The sequence below is a fragment of the Caretta caretta genome, chromosome 19 (genome assembly GCF_965140235.1).
Source record: "Caretta caretta isolate rCarCar2 chromosome 19, rCarCar1.hap1, whole genome shotgun sequence".
NCBI classification, from domain to species: Eukaryota; Metazoa; Chordata; order Testudines; family Cheloniidae; genus Caretta; species Caretta caretta.
In genome coordinates this window covers 7,074,430-7,099,889 of record NC_134224.1, presented here as the reverse complement: position 1 = coordinate 7,099,889, position 25,460 = coordinate 7,074,430, and the positions used below count along the sequence as shown (strand labels likewise).

The following is a 25,460-nucleotide window of genomic DNA, read 5'->3' as shown; positions in this document are numbered from 1 at the left end:
GACCAGATGTTCTGATTTTTGGGTCTCTCTTTTATAGGCTCCTATTACCCCCCTCCCCCACCCAACCCCTGTCCCGATTTTTCACATTTGCTGTCTGGTCACCCTAGCAGTGCCCCATCCCTAAAGTCCATTTAATCTCAAAATATTTGATTTGCTGGGGTTTTTTAAAAAAAATTCTGTAGTATTTTCTATTCCAGTCAACTAAAACTGATCACAGGCCAAGAACTCAGAACGAATATCACAAACCCTTACGCCTCACCCTCCAACTGATCCCACCCATTCCACTGCATTTGCTTTCTCACGTCCTGCTCACCAGACAGCTGCCTCTCTGTGCAAGCATCGCCATGGCTGGATTGGGATGGTAAGGGTATTGTGCCAGTCAGGGAAGAGGGCCCAATGAGGGCAGGGAAGGGGCGGGCTTAAGGCTGCACAACAAAAACCATCACTTCAAATCCTTCTAAAAATCAAAGGAGTACAGCAACCCAGAGCCTGTGCTCTGTCTCGAACAGGATAACTCCAGCCACCACCTTCCCTGGCAAATGCCTCCCAGGATGGGTATGCTTTAGATCCAGACTCCCGGCCCATAGCCTGCCTTGGACTTCTGGAAGGACCCAGCCTCATTTGCTGTTACTTGCCGCCTGCTAAAAATGATCTGGAGCAAGGAGCCAGCTTTCCCTTTCTCCGCCCTCCTCCTCCTCCTCCTCCTCGTCCCTGACCACACTGGGAGGGATCCAGTGTCAGCCTGCAGCTGGCATTGCAGCTGGCGTCCAGGCAAAGAAAGGGAGATTGCTGCTTGGAGGCCAGAGGGCTCTGGTTTCCAACAGTTTATTAATAGCAAATACACACTCCCATGCTACACCCACGTCCAGTCCAGAACACGAGGAACTGGGCTCCTGGAGAGAAAGGTGAGAGCTAACAATTGTAAATTGGGGCTGTGCTTTTCCCTTGTCTGGGACCAGATGGGGTAAATGGGGCAAAAGTGGAGGGGTGGGGACGGGTCTTCCCTGAGCAGAGCCACTTTCACCGTTCATGCTGGGATTAACCCAGAAAGTCCAGCAGCTCTGCTCAGGATGTAGGGCAGCAGGGCTCCTGCAGGCAGGAGCTTCATTCATTTGACAGGGTTAGAAGATCTGCCAGGAGTTTGCCTTCTTCAGTACATGCAGGTCAGACTACCAGCCATTCTGGTCTGTGCTGAAGAATATGTGGTACTTCACCACAGGACGATAAGGAAGGGATGTTATGTGCCAGGTAAGAGACTCCTTGTGCGAACTGGAGGGAGGGAGAGGGAGTCCACACACACACACAAATGAGAAGAGGGGTGGCATGGTGCGTGGGTGTGAATCTCTAAACCCAGATCTGGAAGGGTGGGACTGCAGCGTGTGGTCTTGGGCAGTTGATCAGTTTCAGGATTAAATCCTGCAACAGCAGGACAGGTGTGGCAGGGGTTATTTCCTGATTTTAGTCCCACACGTGCAGATGAGCACCAAGGGGTTCAATTAGCCAAAAAGTTGATAGTACCAGCTGAAAAAGGGCTCTGCTTTTGTCCTCACCTTTTCATGATTTTTCCCCTTCTCCCTTAGGAAATAAGAGAGGCTCACCCTGCTTCTGAGGCTAGGGATGTGTCATGAATTCAGAAAACTGCCTTATTTGGAAAGAGGGAGCGTATCCATTAAAATAATCTGTTCTCTCATCTTAGAACTGTTTTAGTGAACAGAGGGGAGTGCTGTTATTGTGCCAGCCTACGCTAATTTATTTCTAGGTGACTAGACGTTAGCTCAGATCCATGCTGGCAGCGAGCATGCTTTCTTCCTCTCTGACTCTACTCCAAATTGGGTGTGGTTGTAGCTTCCCCACCGAACATATTCTAGGGTGTAATTTAAAAAAAAAACCCCAACAATGTAACAGCCTTTTTGCAACAGATCATTCTCTCCTCACGACCCCAAAGCACATATGTTTAGACTAGTTATGACTGAAGCATTTTGTAACAACGTGCACTGAGGACTTACACAGATTGTAGTGGATGAATGATCAGCTCACAGCTGCAGAGGCAAGTTAAGAATCCCTCCTGGGAAAGCTGAAGCTTCTCTACTCTGTGTTAAATGTTGTATTCCATCCTCAGCCATCTTGGAGAGCCTGGATGTAGTCTAACAGCACATTCCCTCCCTCGGAGGCTGTGTCAGCATGGCAAAAACCAGGCAGGTTTTACTGAAGAAAGAAAAAAAAAAAAATCTATAGCTTGGCAGTACTATATAAACCGCTGTCTGCCTGACATTTTGTATACGAGCTCTCGATGCAACAGCATCTAGTAAAAGCCTCTCGTTTGACTTTCTATCATTCTGAGGAGTAAATTCTCTCCTAAAAATAAAAGAGATACAGACTTAGCACGTATAGTCCAGTCACAGCATGTGGGAGAGGCAGGAATACACATCGATTATTATTATTTTGTATTACTGCAGCACCTCAGCATCCTAACCAAGGCTGGGAACTGTGCTAGGCCCTGTACAAACACAGAACAGAAGACAGTCCCTGCCTCAAAGAGCTTTAATTCCAAAGGGCTCGTCTACACTTACATTGTATCGCGCTCAAACTGGCTGCGTGCAGGGGGGTGAAAAACCGTGGAGGTGGATTACCTGGAGCGCTGGGAGAGCTCTCCCCCAGCGCTCGAGCGTGACCGCGCTCGAGCGTGACCACGCTCACACTTCAAAGCGCTGCCGCATCAGCACTTTGAAGTTTCTGGTATAGACCTAGCCTGACAGAAATATAGTTTGACAAGCAATAATATGAATCTAGGCACGTCCACTGCACCCATCCCTACAGCATCTAGCCACCAGCTCACGTGTCAGCTACGGAAGAAAAAGAGAGATGGGTTTCCACACCCAACCTCTATCAGCAAACACCTTCACTCATGTAAACAAAAAAAGTTTAGCCGAGTGTTGGTCTAGGGGTACATGTGGCCATAGTCAGACATCCAGTAGGATTCTCTGTACTTGTGGCGCAAGGCAGTGTGAAGAAACGATGAGTAAATGGATCAGGATCATTTGGTCTAGTCCCTATGAAGCAACAAGGAGGGATCAGAAACAGCGTCTTACTACCAGCAACCAGGAAACAAAAAGGATATAGCTACCTTGGCATTTACAACGCAACAATCACCGTAGTGTCTATGTGCCACTGTCTCAGCCGTCACTCACTAGTCACACCCTGCCGCGGGATAACGGTTTGCATCATTAGTGAAGTTTTACTACCTGACCAGCTATCGTAGTGCAACTTTGCAATGTATTGTCCTGGGCTGTTTATTCTGTAACTCCCTGCAGGGCCACTGGATGAAGAAGTGGCTGTACAGTTCTGGGAGGCTGGAACTTCAGCTGGTTTTCAAATTACTGCTACAAATCTCTTCTTCCCGGTCCATCCGAGCCAATGTCACTTCTTATTTCTCAAACATCTTAGATTTTTGAAGGGCAAACTTCTTGTAAGACCATGCACAATGCATCAATACCAGCCAATACTGTAGCCTTCATGCTTGAAGCGGCTTGTGAATTTTAGAGCATGGTTTCTTGTAAAGGACAGGAAGGATGTCTTACTTGTGCAAAGGCAGCTAAGAGCAGCAGAGATGGGGCTTTGCAGCAGAAGCAGGTGCTTAGGTTAACACACCATTAATGTTCCTGGTTCAGGGGAACCAGTTTGAGGAACCATTCCTTAACATTTCGGAGAGGGAAAGGGAAGGTTGAAACTCACAGTGAATGTTGTTCTGATTCACACTTCATCTCTCATCTCCAGAGACCTGATGGCAGATTCAGAAGCCCCTTTGGAGCTGCATGTGGATGATACAGGTACATCCTTAGAGCTCGAGGGAGATGTTACAGATGCCCCGTTGGAGCCTGAAGTTGCACATGCCCCCTTGGAGCTACATATGGATGTCACAAACGCCCCCCTGGAGCTGAACAACACAGATGCACACTTGGAGCAGCATGTGGATGGCGCAGACGCTCCCTTGGACTTAGATGTTGCAGAGTCCCAGACTCTCAGCATTGAGGAGCTAGGAGAGCATTTCCAGGAATGCATTGAAGCAGTGGAGCAGCTGGAGAAGGAGAGAGATAGCCTCATCCAGGAACTCACGCTGCTCCGGGAACCTGCCCTTGAAGAAATCAGACAAGCTCACGAGGAGATACTGGCAGCCTACAGACTGCAGGCCAAGGGGGAGCTGGAGCGGGACAATCTGAGGAACGAGATCCGACAAGTCAAGCACAAGCTATTCAAGGTAACCAGAGAGTGCGTGGCTTGCCAGTACCAGCTGGAAACCAGACGGCATGACATGGCCCAATATGCAGTCTATCGGGCTGAACTGGAAACCAGGGTCAGCCAGCTTTCAGAAGAAATATCGCAGCTGAGAGAGACTTGTGAAAAACAGAAGGAACAGTTCAGGCAGCGCCTAGAAATGCCCCAATACCGGGGGGACAGCCATTACTTGCAGGAGAGCCGAAGGCTTTCCATGGAGTTCGAGAGCTTTGTGGCAGAGAGTCGCCAGGGCCTAGAGAAACACTATGAGCCACAGCTTGTGTGCCTTTTAGAAAGGAGAGAAGCCAGTGCTAAGGCTTTGCAACAAACACAGGGAGAGATTCAGGGGCTGAAGGAGATACTGCGACCACTGCAGGGAGAGGCCAGCAGGCTGCGGCTGCAGAACAGAAGTCTGGAAGAACAGATCATGCTCGTTAAGCAAAAACGGGACGAAGAAGTTCTCCAGTACAGGGTATGCTTTACGGGCCTATAAAATAGTTTAAACACCATTCTAGTATAGGCCTAGTCTGTGCTGCTTCCTTGTAGGTGGTCTGGGGCTCCTGGATTCAGCAACTGCATGCTACAGTGATTGGTGCTAGACAAGTACCTTACACATAAGAGTTGGGAACAGTCAGACACCCTCTACTTGCCGATACATTTAGTAGCCCAGAAAAGACAGATGTCCCCTCTCCTTTATGGAGGCAAGGCAAAGCAATGGCAGCTGCTAGGTAGGCAGAAAAGAGGTTAGAAATAAAGAGGACACCAGGTGATATTGCTATGGCTTCATCACCATGGGCAGCCAAAGGGAATATTCTTCTAGTTTAACCGGATCAGTTACTGATCTCCTCTTCAGACATGAGGCACCTAAATAACACCTCCAAATAAAGCCAGTCCCTACCTAGCACACTGTGTGAAACACAGTGGAGCAGAAATAACTTTAGCTGTGTTACTTTAAAAGCAAATATTAATTAAGGGCCTACAGCACACCACCATGAGTTTATCACATGCATGTTCATTGTCAAGGAGTTCGTTTAAAGCCTGCGAAGCAGTGTAGTGCCCAAGTTGTTGATTTTTATACTTGCAGCAGTTGTCTTATGTATTTGTATTTAAATCAGATGTCCAGTACAAGTCCTGCTAAAAGTTTTGTTTTTTTAAAAGCCTCCAAGCTTTGACTGACTTATTAGACACAATGAAACAGATCCTCTGTATAATTTAGTGAAACTCCATTGACTTCAATGAAGCGACACCGATTAACACCACCACAGGATCTGACCCTCTCTCTATTTAGATTTGTCCCAGGAGAACGTGTCTATGTATACTGGATACATACGTGTCTATGTATACTGCAGTACAACACTACTGCATATCCAATATACAGACACACACTAGCTTACAGGTATGTAACACACTCCTGCAGATTTATTTCTGCCTTAGAGACATGCATGTTCAAATACCACAGAGATAAGCACATCAAAACAAAGAGAGAGAGATGTATCTAAAGAGTCCAACTTGCAGCAGATCACATTTCTGCCTGGGCTACTCGAGAAGCACCTATTAGCTTCACTTTGTGCTGAATACAGCAGCTCCTCTTATAATGAGCGAGCTTCTACGAAGACACTAGTGTTCAGAGAACCCTGGTCTGCTTCTGGGATTAGTTCCAGGTGCTGGTTAGTTTATAAAGCCTTAAATGGTTTACGCCTGTTATTTGTCTTGTCACCTTGTTGGCAGGACACTGGGCTGCTAACTTGGTGAGCTTCAGGCTGCTGTGTAAGACACATTGGAATTGCCCTCACTGGTCCATCATTGGCAAAGCCAGAGAGTGGATGTCAAATATCCTGAAAACGTAAGCCTTTGCTAGCAACTGGTTTGAGTAACACAAAGGACCAGTTGTGGAGATGTTTGGCACCATTATAAATGCCTAAGCCAAACACACTGTTAATACTAAACTACTGATGTTGATGGGAAGAGCTATAGACCCCTCTCTATTGTTTCAAGTAGGGCCATTTTCCCCTCCTAGAGAGAAAAATGATTTTCCTCCAAATTCCCATACTGGATTAGACCAATGTCCCATCCAGTCTGGTATCCGGTATCCTCCAATAGCCAACATTAAAAGCTTTAAAGAAAGATATAAACCTTCATTATGGCTACTTATGCAACAACCTGCTCAGGGGAATGGAAAGGAGAGGGAATTTCTTTCTAAGCAAATGCAGCTAATAGTTGATTTATGCCCTGAAATGTGAAGGTTTATGCCTCTTAAACATTTTTTATCCCAGTTGGTGCAATAGCAGATATTACTCAGATAAGTGACTACTCCTTCTCTGAATTTTACTAAGTTATTTGCCACACTCTTTTAGCACTGTTCCACAGGTTCAGTGAGTTGTGTAAGTTTCCTTTTCCATTCTAAAATCTGCTGCATTTCCTTTATCTTGTTCTTGTATTAGGACAGAGGATAAACAGAAGCCCCCTAGCTGACCCTGTTTCTATACCTTATCATATTTACCTCCTCTCTAAACATAATAGTCCAATTCTAATCTCTTCCTATACAAATACTTTCCCTGTCTTTAAACAAAACACTTCCCCTAGTTTTTTCTATTTCTAGAATATGCTTTTTGAGACCAAACCTAAACCCACAAAATTCAAAGGGGAGAATGTACTGTCAAGGTCTATAATGGCAGACTATTTTCAGTATTGTTCTCTCTGCTTTTCTTAACACAGCTGTTAATAGAGTCTATGCCATCTAGTAAATGAAGCTGGTGCTCCTTTACGAGTAAAAGCCTTTCTGAAGGCCCAGATACAGCTGTTTACCTAACATGTTGGGTCCCAGTGAAAGCACTGCCTGGCTGACTTCCTCATGCATTAATAGTACAGTAACAGTTTCAAGTACTCTGCCACAGGGTTGGGCTGTCTCCCTTGCCACAGGTTATCTATAAAGACAAGAGAAATGTCCAATGTTAAGCATTTCTCCCCCATTTTGTAAGGAAAGGAAAAGCAATTAAATACCTGCAGAGTGCTTTTAGATGAAGATGATCCACAACATTTACCCCCATTTAACTTTACAGCTTTTCAGCTCAATTAAAGCAAGCCAAGGCAGCCAGTGGCTTCTAAAACTGGACTTGGATTTCAATCCCTATAGCCTTTCTGAATGCTGCTGTTGAAAAGCTTTTGGCAAGTTCCCCATATCATGCATGAAGGTAACAGATGCTGCAGGCTCTGTATGAAGAGGACAAGCCATCTATGTCCAGATCAGCTTATGACTTTACATCAACTTTTCATTTTAGATTTTTCTCCCTATTCAGCGCTCTGAAAGGACAGGGCTTGCTGAAAATTGATTTGGATGATCTCCCCGCTATTTCCACATCACACAAGAACTCAGGGCATACTTTCTCCATTAATTTCTTCTTCAGCTCCTGGAAATTTTACATGAAGATAAAAATACAGATTAGATCTCTCTGAAACACACAATTTTCCTGTTTGTATTACACGTCAGTTGTTGCTTCTTGAGGCACTATGAGCTGAGAAACATCCCATACATACAGATGAGCCTAGTGAACATGCATTAGCACATTCAGCCAAGAGCAGAACTTCCTCCCTAGGCAAACTAGGTTCCTTATCTATACCGGGGAAATCAATCAATGGGTGGCGCTAGCCATCAGTATAGCTGCAACTGTGCAAACCCATAATGTAACCAGGCAGACCTGCTATACTGATGGCTGTAAGCAGGGCAAAACCTCTCCCCTCCACCCCTCCCCATGAAAGCAACACTAAGAGCTGGTTAACCTTCATCTCCCAGGCACTGTGTTTCAGAGTTACACATCAGACATATTCTTTGTCCACAGGAACAGGTGGAAGAGATGGAAGAGAGGCTAAGGGAGCTGAAAAATGAGGTCCAACTTCAGCAACGTAAGAACCAAGAATTAGAAGAGCTGAGGACCAGCCTGCACCAGGAGCTATCTATTTACAAGTCAGTTTATTTTTTAATTTTAAGTCGTTCTCAAGGGCAGCCTTAGACTTTGGTTGAGTAGGAGCCTAAGGCTCCTAGTTCCTATACAAGCAGGGGGCCAAAGTAGTACTACTTCGATGGAAAGCACTTACTGTACAAACTAGGCACAATACCATTAGTGTCAGCCAGAAAGGGGAGGGACTGGAACTCAAGTATTTACCAGAGAGCAGAAGGAGATGGATAGAAAGTAAAATGGATAGACCTTTAGCAACACAGAAGGCTTGTAGTGGGGGCACAGTTTTCCTGGAGGCAGCCCCAGTTTTGGAAAAGTTTGGGAAATGCACCAGTGGATAGTCTCCATCACCACAAGCAAGGGGAGGAAATTCCCCTTCTAGCCAAGATACCGCTACTGCTAATTTTTCCTCAGGACGCCTCATCTTGTTACGGGAATACTCCACAATGCCAAGAATTTCAAACAAAAATGCATTGATTTGCATCAGTACAATCATTGGTCTCGCTTCTCAAGGTTTTCACTTTGAGACATCTTACCCCTTCCTTGGGCTGTTCAGGCTCTGGAGGTGTTCAGTAATTTTCCTTTTTATTGTAGCATTCATTTCCCCCACACTTTTTCCTTTTGTACAGTTTCAGAAAATATTCTCTCACTCCAGAGAAATATCATGTTTTCCTCAGACTGCCAAAGAAGGAGTTAGTTGTATCCACCCTTTAATAGATTCATAGATATTTAGGTCAGAAGGGACCATTATGATCATCTAGTCTGACCTCCTGCACAACGCAGGCCACAGAATTTCACCCACCACTTCTGCAAAAAACCTCACACCTATATCTGTGATATTGAAGTCCTTGAATCGTAGTTTAAAGACTTCAAGGAACAGAGAATCCTCCAGCAAGTGACCAGTGCCCCATGCTACAGAGGAAGGCGAAAAACCTCCAGGACCTCTTCCAATCTGCCCTGGAGGAAAATTCATTCCCGACCCCAAATATGGCGATCAGCTAAACCCTGAGCATGTGGGCAAGATTCACAAGCCAGATATTACAGAAAATTATTTCCTGGGTAACTCAGATCCCACCCCATCTAATATCCCATCACAGGCCATTGGGCCTATTTACCATGAATATTTAATTACCAAAACCATGTTATCCCATCATACCATCTCTTCCATAAACTTATCAAGTTTAATCTTAAAGCCAGATAGATCTTTTGCCCCCACTGCTTCCCTTGGAAGGCTATTCCAAAACTTCACTCCTCTGATGGTTAGAAACCTTCGTCTAATTTCTAGTCTAAATTTCCTGGTGGCCAGTTTATATCCATTTGTTCTTGTGTCCACATTGGTACTGAGCTTAAATAATTCCTCTCCCTCTCCGGTATTTATCCCTCTGATATATTTATAGAGGGCAATCATATCTTCCCTCAACCTTCTTTTAGTTAGGCTAAACAAGCCAAGCTCCTTGAGTCTCCTTTCATAAGACAAGTTTTCCATTCCTCAGATCATCCTAGTAGCCCTTCTCTGTACCTGTTCCAGATTGAATTCATCCTTCTTAAACATGGGAGACCAGAACTGCACACAGTATTCCAGGTGAGGTCTCACCAGTGCCTTGTATAACGGTACTAAAACCTCCTTATCCCTACTGGAAATACCTCTCCTGATGCATCCCAAGACCGCATTAGCTTTTTTCACGGCCATATCACATTGGCGGCTCATAGTCATCCTATGATCAACCAATACTCCAAGGTCCTTCTCCTCCTCCGTTACTTCTAATTGATGCGTCCCTAGCTTATAACTAAAATTCTTATTAATCCCTAAATGCATGACCTTACACTTCTCATTATTAAATTTCATCCTATTACTATTACTCCAGTTTACAAGGTCATCCAGATCCTCCTGTAGGATATCCCTGTCCTTCTCTAAATTGGCGATACCTCCCAGCTTTGTATCATCCGCAAACTTTATTAGCACACTCCCACTTTTTGTGCCGAGGTCAGTAATAAAAAGATTAAATAAGATTGGTCCCAAAACCGATCCTTGAGGAACTCTACTGGTAACCTCCCTCCAGCCTGACAGTTCACCTTTCAGTAGGACCCATTGTAGTCTCCCCTTTAACCAATTCCTTATCCACCTTTCAGTTTTCCTATTGATCCCCATCTTATCCAATTTAACTAATAATTCCCCATGTGGCATGGTATCAAATGCCTTACTGAAATCTAGGTAAATTAGATCCACTGTGTTTCCTTTGTCTAAAAAATCTGTTACTTTCTCAAAAAAGGAGATCAGGTTGGTTTGGCACAATCTACCTTTTGTAAAATTATGTTGTATTTTGTCCCATTTACCATTGACTTCAATGTCCTTCTCCTTCAAAATTTTTTCCAAGACCTTGCATACTACAGATGTCAAACTAACAGGCCTATAATTACCCGGATCACTTTTTTTCCCTTTCTTAAAAATAGGAACTATGTTAGCAATTCTCCAATCATATGGTGCAACCCCTGAGTTTACAGATTCATTAAAAATTCTTGCTAATGGGCTTGCAATTTCATGTGCCAATTCCTTTAATATTCTTGGATGAAGTTTATCCGGGCCCTTCTGAAGGGGTATCAGATAGCAAAGACTTTAGGACACTACAGATGTAGGCCAGATTATTCTGAATCACAGGTTTCAAAGGCCAACATTTTCAAATGTGAATGATCAATCTTAGACTCTTAAGTCCATATCTGCACCTAAATAAAAGTTGCCTAATAGTCAGAATTCCTGGATACTTACACATGCTGCAGGTGTTCACCACTAAAAGTTAGGCCACTTAATATGGATTGAGATATCTAAATAAGAAACCTAAAATCGGGCACCCACATTTGAAAGTGTGGGTCATCTGCTCCTTTGCCTGTGGCCTACATGTCAACTCCATTCTTCTCTCTGTCATAGCAGTAGTTCCTCGTTTGTCAAACTCTGTGCTGAGGATAAGTTGATCTGCATTCTGGAGGCAAATCTCACAGTTCTACATGCTTAGTTGGCGAACCTAGTTGCTATCCAGTGCTATTCCTGCACACCTTGCAGCACTAGAGTGTTCTTCATAAATAAAGTCTTCCTCCCGTAACTCTCCAGATCATTATTTCATAGAATTGGTGGCCTAAATTTACTTTATTCCCTTACAGGGGCTGCTTAGAAATCTATGGTCATCTTTGCAACTCAGAAGAAAAAGTAGACCAGGACTGACCCATGGACTTTCCTTATTTTATCAGAAAATAAATGCAGAGGAGCTCAATGTGAAGGATTGAGGTATCTGCAGTGGACACTTACTTTTCCCCTCTCCCTGCTCACCCCCTCCTAAATAATGCATAGCAACTATTTAAAGTCAGGACTACCAGACAATCATTTGCTTGTTTATATTTCTTGAGGTGCTGCTCTGTTGATCTTCTAGCACGGTAGAAAAGAATAAAGCTGCTGTCCTCCAGGAGGGCACAGAAAAGTACACTTGTACTAAACAATGAACATATAAAGAGGAATGATAGCTGTTTTGCTGTGTGTTTGGAAAGCATATCGATCTTGTTTTGTAGGTGGATCGTATAAGCTTGCACAGAAAGGGTCATATAGAAAGCCAATTTTTTTTTTGTTACAAAGAAACACTTCAAAGAACTACTGTTGTTGCACCGTAAACAGGATTGTTTCTTTTGTAGCTCAAAAGATGACTGCTGTATTGTGATATGTTCTAGTAGGGTCCATAAACTGAGTTCCCAAACAAATTGTTTCCACTTTATATAAAAATCTCACCTTGAAAATAAGGATTCAGGTTTTAAAGGCTGCTTGTATATCCCAAAGCACATTCTGCCTCATGGAGACTGCAACATGCTCACATGATCAAATCAAAACAGCTGTAAATTTGTTCACACGTTAACAATCATCATAGGATGTAGACCTAACAGCCTATTAACAATTGTTAGGGGGATTTAAGACCCAGGCCTGGTCTCTATCTAAAACTTAAGCGGACCTATGTTGTTCAGTGGTGTGGAACTTTCACTCCTGAGGGTGACTTAACGGACACCGCTAAGCCCCTGTGTACACCCAGGTAGGTCAACAGAAGAATTATTCCATCAACCTAGTTACTGCCTGTAGGAGGAGTGAATTAACTACAGCAAGAGAGAACCCCCTTCCATCATTGTAGCACCACAGCATCTGCAGTGTAGAGACAGCCCCACTCAAAGCACCCGGGGAGATTCAGACTCTGAGGTGTAATTCTGAAAGGGGTTACTACAGTCTGCTCATGCCTTCTTGAAGGCCAAGCTTTACCTTAAATGTTGAATGAATCAGAACCACACAGCCTTATATAAAAAGGTAATCCATGCTACAAAACCTTGATTTTCTGACCTCATGAATATCAAGGTTTGGGACTCTTCCCCCACCCAAGGCTGCCACACCATTAGAACTTTGACAGGTTTCAGAGGAACAGCCGTGTTAGTCTGTATCCGCAAAAAGAAAAGGAGTACTTGTGGCACCTTAGAGACTAACCAATTTATTTGAGCATGAGCTTTCGTGAGCTACAGCTCACTTCATCAGATGTGTACCGTGGAGACTGCAGCAGACTTTATATACACACAGAGAACTTTGTCCTTGAGAGGGTGTGAACAGAAGAACTTTCTGAAGGCTAAATTATGGATAGCTCTGTATATGTACTCTAGAAGGAATGGGCAAGAGAGCACCCTTCATTCCTCCCCTAATACGACAGCCATGTTTTGGCTGCAGGGGGCACAAAGAAGATGCTACATGATACTGCTGCCAATGCTAATAGCCCCAGAGGCTGATGTGGAGGAGTAGCCATACTCCTGCCTCCTACACACCAGCATTCTTCTGGCAGCATTTACAGGTCACATCTTTTAAAGAACCTCCTGGAAGGTATAAGGTCTCCATACACTGCTGCTCAGAAAGCACCTCTATTGTAAGAGGTACAATTTTGCCTTGAGAATGCACTTTTCCTGAAGATAAGTGTAAAAAAAAAAAAAATCAAAGCAGCACACCATTTATGTAGAAAAACAATTTATTCCATCTGAAGCACTTACACATAATTAGTCTTGGAGAGTAACAGCCTACTGGTGGAACAGGTCACCCTAGTGGGAGATGTGCAGAAGCTAGTGGTCAAGGACTAACTCCTAAAAAAAAAAGTTGCTCATCCACATTTAATATTTTGTTTTACATATACCAGCTACCAATGGTGTTTTCAGATTACTGGGCATGCCATCTGTGGTAAGTCAGTCAGGTAAAAACATACAACTTTACAACTTGGTGGTCCCAAGTTTTAAAAACCATTTCACAGAAAGGAAAGAAAATATAGTATGAAAACACAGCTCAAGAACACACAATAGAGCAAACTACATGGGTGGTGAACAATGATCTGCAGGAATAGCTACCGTATCCAAAATTCTGTGTTGCCCACCAGATGGGGAAGTGAAAATCCAGAATTAAGGAAAGAACTCTAGTTCTGGTTGAAGTCAGAATCTGCACTTGAAAATACTGGCACACAGACGAAAAGGATCCCGATATTCTGAGTTTTACCAAAAAGAGGACAAGAGACACCACTCTCCACTTATCAACTGCTCACAGATTAAAACCCCTTGCAACATCTGAACTGCATCATCTCAGGCACACTTAGGTGGCTCCACCCCTCAAACCTTGGTTAAAGTTAACCAGAAAACCTGCAGCTGTAGCATATAAGCAGAAGAGAGGAAAAAAAAGTGAGTTTTTTTCCACTTCATGAAGGCATCTTAGGCCAGCTCGATACACAATCAACTTCTGTAGGAAATTTAAACAAGGAGCTACAGCACAGTACCAGCTCAGTTGGGCCAAGCCCTTAAATTAGGGTCCTCATTGTTGGAGTTAAAAGCATTGTTGATGGTATCTACATAAGGAAGGCTGAACACAAAGTCTATGTGTGTTTCAAAACCAGTGTTAAATCAATATCAGGACTGGAAGGGAAGAGAGGGAAAGAGGACTAAAAACAGTAAAAGGTCAGTCATCTAGGACCCTTGACCTTCTGGATCCACACTTCCTTCAGGGTCTTCATCATTATATATGTTCTCAGCCTGCAAGACAGATACAGAGGATGGGGAATTGGAGAAGCACTTAATAGGACAACATTTATCCAAGTTAAAGGGATTCAACTGGAGCACTCCCAAGGACTGCAATTCTAGCAGTTGCTCATCTCCACATACTGAGCTCTCACCCTAGATCCCTCAAGACCATTTAGCATTTACAGAAGTGTTACTATAAATATGACAACCTTCTCATAATGGTCATGTTTTCTACATTATTTCCTTAAACAAAGGTTCATTATATAGACTGTAGTTTGTACATAATACAATTAAGGAGGCAAGTCCCTAATTGTGTAAGTGAAGATCACCAAGAATCCCACTGTATTTTAAAAACAATAAAAAAGGATTTTTTCCATATATTTAACATGCACTACTCTCAGACAGTGCCTTTCAGAAGATCTCAAAGCACTTCAACACGATCATTCCAAAGCCCCTATGAAGTGGATATTCCATCCATTTCCAGGTGGATAAGCAGGAGGTAAAAAAGGGACTGTCAGGGTATAAGTCACTTAAAAACACTATTTTCTTTTCCTATGCTTCTAAGTGGAGTTATGTAAAATATAAAATTAATTTCCCCAGCCCCATTTATTCTATTTACCATTTGTAAGCATTTCACTCACTTTGGACAATGACCGATCAGTTTTCAACTTCTCCTTTGGCTCTCACACACACTAATATAATGTGTGGGTTCCAAATACTGGAAGGGAAGGTTTATATCGTCCCAAAAAAACCCCCACATTTTTGGAATTGAGAAACATGAAGTAGTTTCTTTAATGTTTGTAAAAAAACAAAACCTAAATCAACTTCAGTACTGCACAGCAAGTCTGAATCAGAGCAGGGAATTCTACTCTGCTCAACAGATCTGAGATAGTGTCATTTCCCCACACAGCCACCAAACAATGAAAACAAAAAACACCCCCCACACACCAGCCAACCACAAAGAAACTTACCATTTGCCAGACTTGCATAATATTGTCTTCTGATACAGAACAAATTACCCAGGGTTCATTGGGATTCCAGGAGAAATCAGATATCTTTGCAGTGTGACCACCATGAATAAACTAGTATTGGGGAAAACACAAAAGACAGAGCATTCAGGTCTACAGCGTAGAGCATGTCAGATCCAGCATTATGGTCTGAGAAACTTACCAACAGCTCCGGTGGGCCATCCTCTGCATCTTCAGGGGACTGCTCTTCTCCAATTTTACTGTAGTAGAAACAAGAGCAAAATGTAAACAGAGTTTTCATAGGACACAAGGGAATTGATTCAGGAAAGACAATAGCAGGTAACACTGCCAGTTTAGGACTTACCTCAAGTCCCAGACATTTAGCCTGCGGTCAGTACCACTGGAAGCCAAAATAGTCTCATTATGAGGAGACCACTGAACCTGCACAAATAAGAGCACATCAGAAAGGAGATGAATCTTAAGAAGCGATGCATGAGACAGTTAGTGAAGCTACATCTGCTTTATCTCATGAATGCAATTTTCCAGTTTCAAGTTGTAAACGCATCAATTCAAAATATGAATTTTCCATTGATAATGCTTCTACATGGAAGAGAGGCTTGTGAACACGCATGACGGCATGCCTAAAGCATGAATGAGGTGATGTACTCAGACTCCAGGGAGCTGCAACATCCAGTCTTCCTTCTCATGTGGGATGCTTACTGAAAAGCACTGCATCCTCCAAGGAGGCTGCTTTCCCTCCCATCTGCGATAATGAGGGTTCACTTACACAACAAACCATGCACTCATGTGAAATAGGATGCAAGATTACATGGAGCACAGAAAAAGCAGAACAGAAGGGAAAAAGGAAGAAGTCCCAAAATCCTGTTTATATCAGCCCAAATACTAGAGCTATTGCCTCCAACTGGAGGACAAACTATTCCTGGGAATGCTACTTAATCCAGCAGCTGGGCCAGAGGTCAAGGGAAGAGTGTTGGGTTCGAAGCACATGTCTTTCAACAATGCATGTAAAAGCCATCAAGTGTTCTATTTAGAAACTGTTATAGTTCTCAATGATAGTAAGCATCTTACCCAACAAACCCCTGCATATTCTTTTCTTTCAAAAGAGTCTTCCATTTTGCTGCTCTCGAACAATTATCGTCACCTGCCATCTCTTCTGATGCTGAAGATGCTAACCTGTCTAAAAAAGGTGTCCTGCTTTCCCAATTGCTCACTGTCTCTAGTTGACCCTGAAGATCCCCATTATTGGTCACCAGTTTGTACTCTAAGATGGTGCAGCGTTCCTTGAGGGACGAATCCAGATGATGAACATGCTGCAGACATTTCAGCACACCACCTTGTTTCTGTCTACCACCATGAATAATTTAATTTTACTCTGTATTGTTAACATTTCTCTTTTTAGTGATAATGAGGAAAGGCCATTAAAGTTACCTCTCATCTAATCTGTTCCTTTCTCCCAATCATTTTAACTCCCGTAAAGGTTTGGTATTCTTCCACATTTAAAGGGCTCACTATCTGCTGCAGCTCCTCACTGCAACTAGTTACTGTGGAGAGAGTCACATAAAGCTGCCAAAAACCGCCACAAATTTTTAATGCAAATATCCTTAATACTAAGGACAGTGGAAGGAAAGGAACGAAATGGACTAATTTTTAATCAATATATGTTAACACTGTGCAGGGTGTCAGTAGGTTGGAGGCCCCTCAACTGCAGGAAACAAAATCAAAGTAATTCCATAAAAATATACCATTTTACTGTACCTGAAATATTTCATCTTTATGAGATTCAAAGGAATGCAGCTTCAGTTTTAGGTTTCTCAGATCCCATAAAGCAACAGTCTATTCAGGAAGAAGAAAAAATAAAATTAAAGGCAAGAGATACTTTTACCAGAGTTAGCAATATATAGTTGTGTGAATATGAGCTTAAAGGATGTCATCTGTCCACATTCAAGACAGACCATACCTTATCAGCTGATCCTGTAGCCAGAATAAACTCACTATAGGGATTGAAAGAGAGGCAGTTCACTTCAGCTGTGTGAGCATCCACAGAGTGGCTGGGTTTGGAGGTGTTGTTTGACCGGGTGTCCCAACTACAAAGAGAGGGAACGTGATGGGATATAAACTTTTCCTGTCCAACATCAAAAGAAAGGGGGAATGTTCTCAACTTTACAAATAACGATACTACCCACTTACATCATGAGCTTCTGATCATCAGCAACAGATCCAAAGAGAGATTCGTGGAGCAGGTGCCAAGATACATCTTCCACTACTGCTGTATGCCCTGTAAAGATGGTCTTTGCATCCACCACTTTACCTTCCTTTGGAACAGCGCTAATATCCCACAAGCAGATGGTCTTAAAGAAAAAGTGTATCTTTAAGATAGAGGAACTCTCCTCACCTCCCCCCACCCACCCCCAAAAAAGCAATAGTTAATCAACTAAAGCACAGCATTCTACATATATTTACAATACTCACGTGATCATCAGAAGCACTAAGCAAATGCCCACTCAGATTTGGATTCCATGATAGTCCATAGCCTTCCTTTTGGTGTCCACGAAGACGCAGATCAGGGTTACACTCTCCAGAAGGGTCTGCAAAAGCAGTGTCAGAAAACTTCAGTTCCTAACAACTCCACTCATGCAAGCCCACCCCAGACCACCATGAAAAAAAAGAGTTCTACATTGCTTCCCCAAGCTTTGCTTTCACATTTTAAACAGAATTTCCACTTTAGTCTCTTGAGTATTTTCTCCAGCAGTGGGACCATTTCATTTTTAAGAAAAGCTGTAGAATGCACCAAGACAATCTACAAGGCTAAAGAAAAATGTTAGAACTAATGTCTTCTTAAACTGCTAAAAGGAAGAATAATATTTCAAAACATTTATTACTGAGGAGCTAATTCTGGACCAGGGTTCCATTATGCTAAGGTGCCGTCAAAACAAAGACGGTCTTTGCTCCATGTCTACAATCTGTAAATCAAGAAGTAATTTGTCAGGCTGGATGGTGCAATGTAACCCACTCATTTCGTAATTCGCAATGATCTTCGTTGGCTTCCCCCAAAAGAGGCCAAATTAGTTTTTAAGGCTACCCCCTCTCCCTACTTTCCTAGGCTGTTTGCTGATGATTTTACATCCCTGTTAGCCAGGACAGCAGCTCAGCCACCTAGCAAACAAAACAGCTTCCAGCTGGTCACTGAGCATCCTCCATTACCACAACAGGTGAACTCCCAACACTGCCTTAGTGAGGAACTGCTAGCGTTGCCCCACTCAGACAATACATAAATATTTAAAAATTAGATTCTAAACAAGACATGACAGAGCATTCAGTGAGGCAGCCACTGAGAACACATATCAACTAGTTCCTTGGAGAAGTCTTCTACATAAGAAACAAAAATCAGGTTTTTAATTCTAAGAATTAAAAACAAGATATATCCCACACAAACCCTTAAGCTTCTATTGGCCTGTTTCACCCTTCCCACACACACAGATTCATACGGCCTAACCACTAGAGTTTGTGCTCAGCTCTGGACTATGGCAAAGGAGAGCTACAGACACCTGGTTTAGAGGGGTGTTTGGTGTAATCAAAGACCAGGACATCGCTGGATGGAGTTTTTGTGGCAATGATGCATGGATTTTGGGGCATGTAGCGTGCTCTGTTCACTTCTCCTTCATGGTTGATCTTGATTTCAATTTCAATTTTCCCACTAACAGAGCCAAAGCCTCCAAACTCTGGAAATAAGGAACAGATAGCTGTTAATAGTGAACTGAGCATGTCATTCAAAACAGAATATGAGAACTCAACAAGGCCAGAGAAGTATCCACATAGATTATAGGACAATTTATTGTTCTGAAGCAATATTCATAGAAAATAAGCCAGGAGAAGCTGATTTTCAAATACTTCATTTTAAAATGCATTTGTTGTTGTTACATCAACACAACAGGGCTCTAACTAGCTCCCAAACCCCCAAGTCAGTTTATTACTAGAAGCTTCTGCTAATTATTTCAGCTAAGAAACTCACAAATCTATTACTGGTGAAGGTTCAAGACTAATAGTTTTAAAAGAGCCTCTCTGTTCTACAAATAGGTGATGTATGTTGGGAGATCCATCAGAACACATCTGTTCCTAAACACAACACAGTTCGAGTCTTGCCCAGTTAGATGGTACCAAACTTTATTTAACAAAGCATCATACTGTCCTTTAAGGCTTGGAGCTACAGCACAATTTTGTTCAACAGTTCAGCCTGCCTCTGCAGACAGGACCAATTCAGCCTACCCCCAAGGCTCCCTGAGGAAGATACAGGACCTTGTATGAAAAATCTGGCAGGCAACCCCAAGTCTAGGAAAGAGAATAGGACCTACCACCATTGATCTGGCAGCAGGGGACCAGAGGTGAGAAAGGTGTCAGAGTGACAGAATCCCTGGACAGAGTTCCTGACCTCTCTTCCACAGTGTTGGCATCAATCTACCTACTCCTATGAGTGGATTCACAGTAGATTTCTCTTCCATTTCTGAATGATAATGAAACCACATTGGAATCTGGCCCATGAATGCAAGAAATGAGACTTTCAGAGAAATTTTAAAATTTTTAGATAGAAAACTATTAATTCACTAAATCTCATCAACTGAACTCACAGTAAAATGGCAAGGTTTTCTTTTGTGATGAATGTACTTTATAGTACTGGGACATTAAAAATAACTAACAAAGTTCATAGTCCTTGTTAATGTTCTTGTAATAAGTTAAACAAAGTTCTTGTTTATGCTCCTCTCATTTACAACTAATAAAATATGCTTAAAATAGAAGCTAGATGAACAATAATAGCAAACAAATCTGTTTTACAGAGTGAAACTGAGGTAGAAAGGTTACATTAAGCAACGTGCCCAAGGCCACAATAGGAGGCCTTGCCATGGGTGTTTAGACAAGGCATTCATTAGTGCCACAGCTAGGATTAGGTCAAGTGTTCTTGGCTTCTAGTCTAGTGCTCAGTTCAATAGGCCATACTGCCTCATGTGGAAGAATGAGTAGCAGCAAATATATCAGGGTTATAGAAAGTCAGATGACTAAAAAAAATCAGTTGATAACTTTTTGAAGCTGTTTGGCATCTGAATACAAAATTGAGAACAAGTATTGTGCAGTATATTCCTTGAGAGACACTAATGTGAAAGTCATTAAATTAAAACTAAAACCATTTTAGGACCATGATTAAAAGTTCTGGGGTGAAGAGATTCTCTACAGACTTCCTATCTCACTTAAAATTGCAAGTAGAATTCAAATATTGTGATTCAATACCCATCATGAAAAACAAAAAGGATTAAGATACAAAGGAGAAAAGAAGCAGCTTTACTGAGATTTGACATTTCTGGAAAATAAATACTAAAATGAAGTATTTTATTAGATAGACTCCTGTTCATGAGCAATACTGAAAAGTCCAAAGATCAAAATGTCAATTGCACAATCCTGGCTTCTAGCAAGACAGTGCACAGCAAACAACAGGATTGGAAATGATATATGTCATGCAGAACAATTGATTAAACTGACTAAAATAGCCATTCCTTATAACAAACAGGAACACTGGCAGCCAAACAAGGCTGCAGAAAACATGGGATCCAAACCCGAAGTATTTGACTATTTAACTGGACAAAAGTACAATCATTCTTTTTATTCTGAAGGGGCTGGCACAAATATTGTCAGCAGGATTCAAACTAAAGAGAACATTTGAAACGTTACACCCCCTCTAGGGCAGAGGAAAAGGACACTTTCACCAGGTTACGAAAACAGCCACTACAAAGGAATACTTTATGCAGTGTAAAAGTCAACCTGTAGAATTCAGTCATCTCATAATGGATATACAGTTGTACCCCACCATTTTGCATTAAACCTTCCCCCTTTCTTTTCACCACAGTTACAAGAAAAAAAGGTTACATTTTACTAAGTGAAAATTAAATTTCATTCAGTGTAGCATACAGATTAGAGGTACTGTGTAGAAATCCACGAGAGAGAAGCTGAATCCTTTCCTGATGATTTAGTAGTGTGTGAGTTTAATTTTTTTTATATCTGTACTTTATGAACCCAAAGCTAAGAAAAGGCCAAGAGCTAGTGAGAAAAAGGTTAAAACTCCACTTTGCTCATCTCCTTTATCTCTTACCTCCTTTCTCACTATCATAGTGTGAAGCATCAAACTGTGCATCATCATTGGGCAGCTGAACACTAGCTATCACAAGATGATTTTGTTCATCTGAAGTGTGGGTCCCCAGGACAAGTCGGTGAATACTGAAATCTTTGCCTTCGGGTCTACAACAAAAGGAAATTACATGAGTAATCAAGGGAGAGATATCCAGCTGTAACCAGCTCGTCAGAATGAGCCATTGCCTGGAACTTATCCCTTACAAAACAACCAACACAACCACCCACTCATTTTAGCATTGTCCCTGTGCTCCTACTCACATAGGAAATCCCCTCACTTCAAACAAGGTTGCTTCCAGATCCCATACTGGAGTCCTCACAACACCAAAACCTACTTGTTTTCTTTGCCCCTCTAGAGTGTCCCCGATATACCGCCCAAGGAGCTTCTAGTGGAGTAAAACCTTGAGGCTCATTAGCACTTTCTGCAAGCAGCAGATGGAATATAAATTGGCTCAGAAATTAAGGGGAGGACAGCGGTTGCGTTCAGACAAGGAAGCAGGCAATGGACATATGTAAACGGTTTACTTTTACTCTGAAGCTTTTGTCTGGTGTAGGGTGGTGGGGGAAGAGCAGAAAACAACTCGATATTTTGAATACAGGTAAAAAAAAAAAGATACCGTCACACAGAAGCTTGTTTCTAAACCAAAAAGGAGGAGCAGAGGTATTGGCTAACAGTCTGGAGGCCATCACAGTCCTCAACTCACTACTCATAAGGCAAGAGTACAAACAGCTGCGTCATGGAAGACAGCAATTATACAGTCTCACTGCAATATGAGATGTGATAGCAAATTTGTTCTTCCATCACCTTCTCCCTCCTCATTCAAAATAAGAGGCTCAATTTACCTTGTTACATCAGGAAGCCACTGAGCAGTCAAGCTGGGCCACTCCAGAGCATGGGTCATTACCAGATCATACAAGAAAGGAGTATTCTTTTTCCAAATTTTATATTCCTCATTGATCACACGCTCCTCCACCGCATCGTCAAAAGCTGCTAAAGTTTTTTTTAAAATGCACAAAGTTAATATGGACAAGTACATTTATAAGCTAGCAACAATACAATGAGTGGGCATTTAACAACTAGCTATCTGTCTTACATTGTCACACTGCTGATACTTACACCATACGTCTACCAAAAAGACAACTATTAGATTAAAAATCCCCTGCAGCACATGCGATCACCTCTCTCTCTTCAGATAAAGAAGACTAATCCAGAACCAACACTTAAAGATCTATTGTCACACAGATGTAGGAAGCAATAAAAATTAAATATGCCTGGAATACAAAGGAGCAGTGCCTAGCTGGGCTCAGTGCATACTAGAAATATCCCCAACAAGGCTATGTAGCCCTAAGTCAGCCAATAGATCCCTCTGCATCTCCTTGTGTGACAGAGGAGTTGAATTTAAACCTACCAACTCACCCTTCACTAAAGATAATGCATAAAAGCTTTCCACAATTTAGAATGGCATTCTTTCCTCTAATGTTTTCCCCGAAAATGAAAAACAAAATCTTCCTCCTTTTATACTATCTAGGTTTGAGCAACCCAGGAATCCTATAAAAATGCAGTAGTAAAGATGGGGTTAGAACCCAGACAGAGCAAAGATACTTCCCTGTGTGTAGAAGGGGAGTTTCTGGGGCCCTTGAGAGTTAAACTAGTCGATAAGGGCGATTTGGGGAATCACAAGGAATGAACCCCTGTAAGCAGAGGGTAGGAAGTTCTTCACTGGACAAACGTGCCCCAGAGAACCACCTCACAGACGGGCAGAGGGAGCAGCAGCAGGCGGCTAGGGAAGAAATGGGAATCCCAGGGCAGCTGGGCTGGATGAGCAAAGCACAGCCCCGGACAGCCCCAGGGCCGAGTGCAGCTCGCGGGGAGGTCCTGACGCTCACAGGGGCGGGACTCAGCAGTGACCTTACGAGGGCGGAGGCGAACCCCAGAAGGGCCCCTCCGGGAGCTCCCCTTTGACACCCCCAGACTCGGGGGCCCTAGGGGAGCAGGCGCCTCCTGGGCCGGAGCGCGACCAGGCGCCCGCTGGGGCCTCCTAGGGACAAGCCCCCCCGCCCGCCCGCCCTCCCTACGCGGCGCGGGGCCCGCGGCCTGACACCCCGGGGCCGGACCCCGCCCCCCCAGACCCAGGGGCCGCCTCCACAGCAGCCCGCCTGGGAGCGGGGCCCCACCCCCAGCCCTTCCGGGGAGGGCCGCCTCGCACCAGGGGGACCGGCTCCGGCGGGCGGGGAGGGGGACCCAGCGCCGGTCCCCGTTACCGGGAGCCGGGCCCGCCCCCCGGCGCAGGCTCTCCACAGGCCGGGGAAGGGGCCGAGCCGCCGCCCCCTCCTCACAGAGAGGGGGGAGGGGCCCCAGGCCGGCCGGGGCCTGCGCGCGTCGGCTGCGCGCTCTCGCCTACCCTCCTTGTCCGCCATGGCGTCGGTGCAGGCGGTGCGGCCAGCCGGCTCCTCGCCTCCCTCCGTCCCCGCCAGCCGCCGCTCTATTGTTTCCTGCCCGCTGCGTGCGGCTCCAGCGCCGCGCGCCCTTCGCGCCATCAGCCGCCAATCACAGCCCGCGGCCGGGCCCCCGCTGCCAATCGTAGCGCCGAGGCGACCTCGGGTGGGCGGGCCCAGAGGGCGGCGAGCGGGCTCTCCGGTCACGTGGGTGGCGAAGGTGCCGCTGAAGTTCCCCTGGGAGCCGCCATTTTCCAGTGTTGGGCGGCCTGGGCCCTTTTCCTCGCCCAGGTCTCCTTAAAGGGCCAGTCACCAGGCAGTGGCCACTTGCCTACAGGCACCGCAGACTGTCCGCTTCGAGCCCCATGTCCGTGCATTGGTTGGGGTCACCCTGGGTGGTGGGATCAGCGATTGCACCGCATGCCACAGGTGACGCTGTGGGGGCCATCGAAACCAGCCCGGCCCTCAAAACCCTTTCCAGATGGGCCGCCCTCCAACCCTATGGCCTGGCACTGCATGATGTACATAAAGTCTGCTGCAGTTTCCACGGTATACATCTGATGAAGTGGGCTGTAGCTCACGAAAGCTCATGCTCAAATAAATTGGTTAGTCTCTAAGGTGCCACAAGTCCTCCTTTTCTTTTTGCAAATACAGACTAACACGGCTGTTCCTCTGAAACCTGAAATTGGTCCCCTCGCGGATGGCAGTGGTTGGCCCATCTCATTGCACAGGTGTGCCCTATTTGCCAGCACTATTGGGGGTCATCTGAGTGAGTGACCGAAGGGTAAAGCCTGCGTGTAACTCCTGCCACTCAACAACCAGCCCTACCACCGCCATAGTGAGCAGCGTGACACAGTGGGAAATTTTTTGTAAATTTTTATGAATCCTCATTTTTACACTCAGATAAATTGGTTAGTCTCTAAGGTGCCACACGTACTCGTTTTCTTTTTGCGAATACAGACTAACGCAGCTGCTACTCTGAAACCCACGAATCCTATGTATACCTCAGTTTCCCCTTTTCTTTGCGTGGCTACCCAGTTGGGGGGAAAGGACTGTGTTTGCTCTCAGAGAGCTTACAGTGGCACAGCTGCACCAATGACACTCTTAGCCAACGGGAGAGAGCTCTCCCATCAACTTAATCCACCCCCAGTGAGCGGCAGTAGCTATGTTGGTTGGAGAAGCTCTTCTGCTGACATAGCCCTGTCTACACCGGCGCTTATGTCAGTGTAACTTATGTTGGTTGGGGGGTGGCTTCACACCCAGGAGCGATATAAATTATACCGACAGAAGTGGTCGTGTAGAAATAGCCTAAGACATAGCTGTGTCTGTGTCACTTGTGTGGACTAGATGAGTGTCATTAAAAAGGACTGGCAGAGAATGGAATGGAACCAATGGAAAGCCACTAACCAGGACACTGACACCTAGCAACCAATGACCCAGAGACAGGAGGATTTCCCTGCCTCAGCAGAGAAGCTGAGCAGAGACCCAAGCTGGAGAACAAAGGACTGGGAGGTGTGAGGTGGGGACATAAGAGATGGTTCCTGGAAGAAGCTTGGGGCTTTGTTACCTGGGAGCTGAG

General features: G+C 44.2%; 2 protein-coding genes across 8 annotated transcripts; one reads left to right on the top strand and one right to left on the bottom strand.

Annotated features, from left to right (window-relative positions):
- Positions 1-327: 327 nt before the first annotated feature.
- SYNC (syncoilin, intermediate filament protein) lies at positions 328-16,769 on the top strand. Of its 4 annotated transcripts, none has more exons than XM_048825833.2 (4): positions 328-361; positions 3,775-4,744; positions 8,109-8,233; positions 16,378-16,769. In XM_048825833.2, the coding sequence occupies exons 2-4, from the start codon at positions 3,782-3,784 to the stop codon at positions 16,496-16,498; spliced, it is 1,209 nt and encodes a 402-aa protein (XP_048681790.1). In that variant the 5' UTR covers positions 328-361; positions 3,775-3,781; the 3' UTR covers positions 16,499-16,769. The 4 variants fall into 4 exon arrangements, with proteins under 4 accessions (XP_048681790.1, XP_048681789.1, XP_048681788.1 ...); XM_048825832.2 differs by lacking the exon at positions 328-361 and adding an exon at positions 402-905; XM_048825831.2 differs by lacking the exon at positions 328-361 and adding an exon at positions 1,041-1,248.
- On the bottom strand, positions 13,238-24,003 carry RBBP4 (RB binding protein 4, chromatin remodeling factor). Of its 4 annotated transcripts, none has more exons than XM_048825827.1 (12): positions 23,848-24,003; positions 22,289-22,436; positions 21,408-21,553; positions 18,820-18,993; positions 17,744-17,859; positions 17,462-17,640; positions 17,232-17,358; positions 17,030-17,107; positions 15,618-15,694; positions 15,456-15,513; positions 15,257-15,367; positions 13,238-14,297 (listed from the first exon to the last, which is right to left on the bottom strand). In XM_048825827.1, exons 1-12 carry the CDS (start codon positions 23,981-23,983, stop codon positions 14,232-14,234), a joined length of 1,416 nt encoding a protein of 471 aa, XP_048681784.1. In that variant the 5' UTR covers positions 23,984-24,003; the 3' UTR covers positions 13,238-14,231. The 4 variants fall into 4 exon arrangements, with proteins under 4 accessions (XP_048681784.1, XP_048681786.1, XP_048681785.1 ...); XM_048825829.1 differs by having other exon boundaries at positions 17,462-17,622; XM_048825828.2 differs by having other exon boundaries at positions 22,289-22,433; positions 23,848-23,989.
- Between the last annotated feature and the right edge of the window lie 1,457 nt (positions 24,004-25,460).